Source organism: Phlebotomus papatasi, chromosome 1, assembly GCF_024763615.1.
Source record: "Phlebotomus papatasi isolate M1 chromosome 1, Ppap_2.1, whole genome shotgun sequence".
In the NCBI taxonomy this organism is placed as follows: Eukaryota; Metazoa; Arthropoda; class Insecta; order Diptera; family Psychodidae; genus Phlebotomus; species Phlebotomus papatasi.
This window is the reverse complement of record NC_077222.1, coordinates 17,315,691-17,322,255: the sequence shown is the minus strand read 5'-3', so window position 1 is coordinate 17,322,255 and position 6,565 is coordinate 17,315,691. Positions and strand designations below refer to the sequence as shown.

At 33.2% G+C, this 6,565-nt stretch overlaps 1 protein-coding gene across 1 annotated transcript; it reads right to left on the bottom strand.

Annotated features, from left to right (window-relative positions):
• Positions 1-3,781: 3,781 nt before the first annotated feature.
• LOC129798042 (probable cytochrome P450 9f2) lies at positions 3,782-5,829 on the bottom strand. Its single transcript, XM_055840993.1, has 3 exons — positions 5,386-5,829; positions 4,095-5,311; positions 3,782-4,030 (listed from the first exon to the last, which is right to left on the bottom strand). The coding sequence occupies exons 1-3, from the start codon at positions 5,592-5,594 to the stop codon at positions 3,855-3,857; spliced, it is 1,602 nt and encodes a 533-aa protein (XP_055696968.1). The 5' UTR covers positions 5,595-5,829; the 3' UTR covers positions 3,782-3,854.
• Positions 5,830-6,565: the final 736 nt, after the last annotated feature.

Below are 6,565 nucleotides of genomic sequence, written 5' to 3'. Positions count from 1 at the left end.
AATACTACTTTTTTTTAACTTGTAGTTTTAGAAAGTCAAAAGAAATGGGGTTTAAAAACAGTTTTATGTCAAATTGATACAGTTTTCTGATAGTTATACCCAGTCAAAAAATTTTGTAGTCGAAGTATTACTCTGACGAATTCACCGGCCCAACTGGTAAAACTCACAATAATAGATTGTGACTACCCGAAATATGTCCAATACAAAAATATTCTTTATCATAACAACAGGGAATACAAGCACGACTATGCAACGAGAAAAAAAACTGTTTAACAAGTAAATATTGGTTGTAATGGGAGAAACGATTGGCAGCTCTTTTTTACACAAAATGAATCTTATTATTATTTTGCAAAAGAAAAAATTCATATTAATCTTATATTTTAAATTTCATTTCGAGGTGTGAACTGCATTCAAACACCTTTCTCGGTTTTCATGGCAAAATCCTTGGATAGTTTCAAAGTAATCTAAGTCCTTTCATTAGGTTCTATCTTGAAGTTTAAAAGGATGTAGTAAATAATAGCCTTTATTTCCATGAGCGCAAAACGAGATCCTGAAAAATCAAAACTCAATTGATCTGAAACTCATACAAATTCATCTTTATTACCAATGCAGTTTCTCGGCCCTATTCCAAAAGGCAGATAAGTTCCAGGAATGATTTTATGCTTGTTTTCATCACTGAATCTCTCAGGATTGAACTTATCTGGATTGAGGAAATATTGAGGATCATGTTGTAATCCAATCGTTGGTATCATGAATAGGTCACCTTTTTCGAATTTGTACTCTAATCCTTGGGTAACATTTAAAACCATTCCTTTAGTACAGAGTCTATCAATAAATGGCTGAGGAGAACACTTCCTTAAACACTGCCTTCCTTTCCTGAACACTTCCTTCCTGGTACAGTTTATCCTGAATATCCGAATTCACTGCCATTTCCTATGCTAAGAAACACAGAGCTGTCGAAACAGTTTCAAAACCATCAAAGAAGAAAAGAAAACATTGGGAAGCAATATCGTCCTCATCAAGATACTTCTTTCCTTTTTTCCTTTCTAAATGAGATTCCTGAACTGTAGCAAATCCTTCTGAGTCAGGCTGTTCAGTTTCAAGATAACAAATCTTTCCTTTTTTCGTTTCCATTAATAGAGACATCCGGACAGAAAATATGATTCCTCTCCCGGGCATAGTATCAAAAATTGTGTTCTTGAAAAATTTGGTAACGCTCTTTGGTATGACTATTATTTTGAACACTTCTAGCACTTTCGGTATTGCAAGTAGAAAAATTAATAATAATAATAAACATTTATTCTTGCCCTAAGCAAAGCATTTTATGTCCAACGCACAATAATTTTTGTTTTGTAAACATATTTTTGACATTTCAATAAGAGAGAAAGAGATGACTAGATATTTGTTTCATTCACTCTTATTGAAATGTCAAAAACATGTTTACAAAACAAAATTTATTGTGCGTTGGGCATTACAATGGAACTATACAAATACAATGATTCTTGTTTTAAAATACAATCAGAATAAAAATTACTAAACAGAATCAGAAAAACGGAGGTAATTGAAACATAGAAGTTAGTTTTTATTATGAAAATTCAAAAATGTGTTTATGTAACAATTTTTCTAATATTTTGCGGCGTTGCATCCGGGTGTTTACATGTGAAATAATTGAAAAGTTTATTTGACGTGAATTTGAGACTTTTTAGACCGAATTTGTCTAGAGTTTCTACACTGAGAGAAATCCGAAAAAGTTAAAATAACATTCCGGTAATGTTAATTTTACCCTGCAGTATTGATCCAAAATCGGTGTAAATATTACCCTTTTTAGGTGTATTGGGGGTTAAAATTACCCTTTTCCATGTTAATTTTACCCTTAAAAAGGTGTAAAATTAACATTAAAAAATGTTGATATATTTTTACATCTAAAAAGTGTTAAAATTATGAGGAAAAAAAGTTAATCGCACCCTCTTTTTTTTCTCAGTGTAAGGGAAGAGCACCAGCGATCGGGAGTGTCACTCGGATCTTCAGGTTAATACCACATTGTTGCTCCAAATTAAATGATTTTTTAAAAATTATTAGCTACTTTTTACCATTTAACTTTCACAAGAATACAGTGCATTAACTCAGATTTAATTTATAAAACCAATTTTCCCAGAGACACCTGATTGAATTCCTGACGATCCGAGGTACAGAGTGCAAGTTTGCAATTACAGATATTTTTTATTAATTTATTGTAAAAATTAAAAATTCAAAGGCACAGATATAGTTAAAGGGATCACTAATGTATCAATTAGCATACATAAAAATACCAAATAATGTTTTGAGGATTGTATTTTCAAAATAATATGGAGCATGTCTCTTAACATTCCGATGCGGGGTAGGGGAGACTGGGGCAAAAAGTCACAAAACGGATATTTTATTTTTTTACATGCTACTCGAGTGCTTCAAAAATTTCTAATTAGCGCAGTTTTATAGGAAATTTACCGCTCTACAACTTTGTGAAAGTAATTTTCCTATATTTTGTAAGGAAATACATTTATCGAGCCGATTTCTAAAAGGTAATTTTGTGTCCATTCTCAAAAATGCTGGGGCAAATAGTACCAGACATGGGGTATTATCATATTTTGATTCGCTTTATTACGGGCTTCTGTAAATTTGAAAAAATATCTAGAGGACAAATTTTCATAGAAAATTTATTCATCTACACCTTTGCAAACACCGTTTTCTCTACGAGAAAAGTGAGAAAACGAGGAAAGCGCTTTTCGAGCTATTTTAGAAAAAAAAACACACAAAAGACTGCAAATCGTGTGACCAATGAAAACAACAAGCTGCGTTACATGGTAATGACGTTTCTTTTCGCCGTGAGACATCAGAAATTTCTTCGCTTTTTGTTACTTTTTACCCCAAGTGGCTATTTTTAATAAAAGAATTTCTGGAGAAAACAACTTTTGTGAAATTCTAAAATAGATAGCGGATTCGTATTCAAAGAATCCAAATTATTTGGAAAATATTCACCAGTGCATCAATTTTGGAAAATTAGTAGGTAATAATTGTTATCTTCTGCAAGGAAAATATTTCAAAAATAGGACTAAAAATTTCGATATTTTTTATTTTCTAAATTCCTTGTTCGAATTCTAAGAAACTTACGACATTGAAGAAGACCTATGGAGGCTATCTATAGAAAAAATTTGAGCCGCTATTTACCTTGGAAGATATTGAATTTTGAATTTTTGGATTTGTGACTTTTTGCCCCAGTCTCCCCTAGCACATGTTCTCTTCAGTGTACTTTATAAATCGATACTGAGACTTTCTAAGAATAGTTCCCGGATCTGATTGTGGAGTGTAAAATACGATATTACTTATCTCACTCTCCAGACTGATAAAATTTAAAATTCGAGTCATGTATTATATGAACAAAAAAACTTTAAACACAAATACCGTCATACTACAATTCAGTATAAAGTATTATGTTGTGATGTTGCTTAATTGGCTATACTTACAATACAAAAGAAAACCACATACCTATAAAACATATCAGTTTACAGGACTGGCTTTTCTGAAGAAAAACAGACATTTTCTTAAATTCTATACCTTTTTGTGATTTTATTTAAAGGTAAAAGTCTTTGCAAAAAGCTGTGAAATTAAGAACATAATCAAAAAGGAAATAATATGTATATATTCAAAAATCCTTAACAATTTTTAACGATATTTTGATCTCAAAATTGAGAAAACTGAGGGAAATTGCTTTTGCAAGATCAAAAAGAATATCGTAGAATTATAATTTGAATTTCAAACCTGAAGTCTTTAATTAAATAAAAAATACTCTATAGAAAAAAAATTATAAATGATAATTTCTACATTAAGCAGGTCGATCTTGGTGTTAGCTGAACCCATATACCTTTCTCTGATAACATAGTAGGATTCTTGGTCAGTTTTAGAGGAATCTGCGTCTTCTCATTGGGTTCGATTTTAAAGTTCAACAAGATGTAGTACATTAGGGCTTTTACTTCCATGAGAGCGAATCGAGAGCCTGGTAAAAAGAAAAACAAGATAATTAACTCATAGTAACAAAAATTCATTCTCAACTAACTTACCGATACAGTTTCTTGGGCCGATTCCGAAAGGTAAATATGTTCCGGGATCGATATTGTGTTTGTTCTCTTCACTGAATCTCTCAGGATCAAATTTACTAGGGTTAGGGAAATATTCTGGATCATGGTGAAATGCGTAGACCGGCATTATAAAAACATCACCCTTATTAAACTTGTATGTGAGACCATCGCCATCAACATATGTCAATTCTTTGGTGCAGATCCTATCAGCTATGGGAACTGGTGGCCACATCCTCAATAATTCAGAAACTACCATATCCATGTACTTCATCTTCTGAATCGTGTCATAATTTAATGTCTTATCACCCAATTCACGACTTGTTTCTTGAACTTCTTGGAAGAGCCTTTCCTGAACTTCCATGTTCACAGCTAGCTCGTAGGAGAGGAACGATAAGGCTGTCGAAACAGTATCAAAACCAGCAAAGAAAAATATAAAGCATTGTGCAGCGATGTCGTCTTCTTGAAGATTCTTTTTCGGTTCTCGCTTTCCTATATTTGATTCCTCAACTGTAGCAAATCCTTCTGAGTCAAATCGTTCAGTTTCTTGATGAGAGAGTTTTCCTTTTTTGGCTTCCATCAAAAGGTGTATCATATCCGGACGGACGATGTGATTCTTCTCTCGGTAATCTATAGCGTCTGTTATGACTTTCTTAAAGAAACCAGTAACACTCTCTGGTATGAGTCTTATCCTAAGAACTTGCAATAATTTTGGCACTGCCATGAAAAGAATAAACTTGATGAAAATGCTAAGTTTCAGGAAGCTCGTCATCTCTCTGCCTTTCAGGAAAAATTCATTATCCTTATCCTTTAGAGAATTTACCTGAATACCGAAAGCACATGTTGCAATTATGTCATTCGCAGTACGAGAGAAAAAGTCCTTCATCTCGTAAGTTTGAATGCCTTTTGATTGAGTTTCTTTGCTAACGAAATCAACCATTCGTTTGGAGTAATCGGAAATTAGCTCAAACATCAATCTCATCTTGCTTCCGGTGAAGGCTGGACTAAGGGTTGCTCTCATGTCTCTCCAAGCTTCACTTTTTAAAAGGATCAAAGATTTTCCAAAAAGAGGTTCTGCTTCACTGGGTATTATAGTACGATGATCAACGAAATGATCGAATTCTTTAACAGCCAAGTGCTTTATTGTTTTAGGGTCTCTCACAAGTACCATGGGATTCCTGAACTCAAACATTCCGACAAATCTGTAATCAGGAATCGAAATTCAGTTCAAATAGGAAGCGCTCTAAAGTGCGTATTCATTTATTTAAGAACTTACTTTTCCTTAGGATAGGCTGTATATGCATCTATAAAAAATTCAGGTATAGTTCGCTTGCGTGTGAAGAGATTCCCAGAATTGCCAACCATGAAGTGTGGTTTAATAAATTTAATGCTTTTGTCCTTAAAAAAATATTCATTCTTGTAGCCTTGATTAAATATGAACTTGACCAAGAGAACCACTGCCACAATAAACAATAATTCTAACATATAATTTTGATTTATTTTTGATAATGGTACGCCTGGTATGATTAAGAGATACAGCGTAAAACTTTGGGGAGAAAACGTTAATAATATATAGGCAGAAGACTCGAAGGAAGGGATATTTTCAACTAACCGAACTTCTAATCCTCAATACACTCTATACCATATTTTTAAAACATTGTACCCGGATCTTTCGTAGTCTTCGATACGATAAGGATGAATTCACTCCCAAGACTGATTAAAATTTCTCTTGTGTATTATGTATCAAGCTTGAAAAAGTTTGGTACACTAGTACATAGTTACATATGTGTGGGAGTTCCTAACACAAAGAAGATAATTTTATTAAAGTGGTAAAAGCTCATACATTTGTATACGTTATGAATGAAACGCAATTTACCACTTTCTTGTCTTAGAGCGCAAACCGAGGCGAAATATTTATCAATCTTTGCAGGTATCTGGACTTGATGTATTTGAGTATATTTGTTATTCATACTCGTGGTAAGAATAAGAATATTATAAAAATATTTCAAAAAAAATCCTAGTATCTTTCAACTGATTTATATACAACCAGCAAAATTTAATTAAGAAACTTGCATAAAGTGGATGGTGTGGGTCATGTGTAGATCCGACCAACCTAAAATTTTTATGTGCAATATAGGCCTGTATAAATTTTTTTTATGCAAATTTGGTCAAAACTAGCGCTAAAATTAATTAGTTAACCACTATTTTTCTTAATTAAATTTCGCCGGGTGTATTTACAGACTAAGCTACTGCTGTATAGGACTATGATCCTGCCAGTCCTCACGAATTCATCTGAGACATGGGTCCTGAGCAAACAGAATTGCGAAGTCTTAGCCACGTTAGAGAGGAGGATCCTACGATGGATTTTTGACCTTATATGTGAGGAGGGACGATTCCGGAGCCTATACAACCATAAGGTGTATGAGCGCTACCGAGAGGTAACTGTAGTCAAGCAA

Excerpts from the sequence above, each read along its gene's own strand:
- LOC129798042 (XM_055840993.1), bottom strand. The coding sequence starts at position 5,594 with ATGTTAGAATTATTGTTTATTGTGGCAGTGGTTCTCTTGGTCAAGTTC. Across the intron at positions 5,312-5,385 it reads ACAGCCTATCCTAAGGAAAA|ATTTGTCGGAATGTTTGAGT; the intron begins GTAAGTTCTTAA and ends TCCTGATTACAG. Across the intron at positions 4,031-4,094 it reads CGGCCCAAGAAACTGTATCG|GCTCTCGATTCGCTCTCATG; the intron begins GTAAGTTAGTTG and ends TCTTTTTACCAG.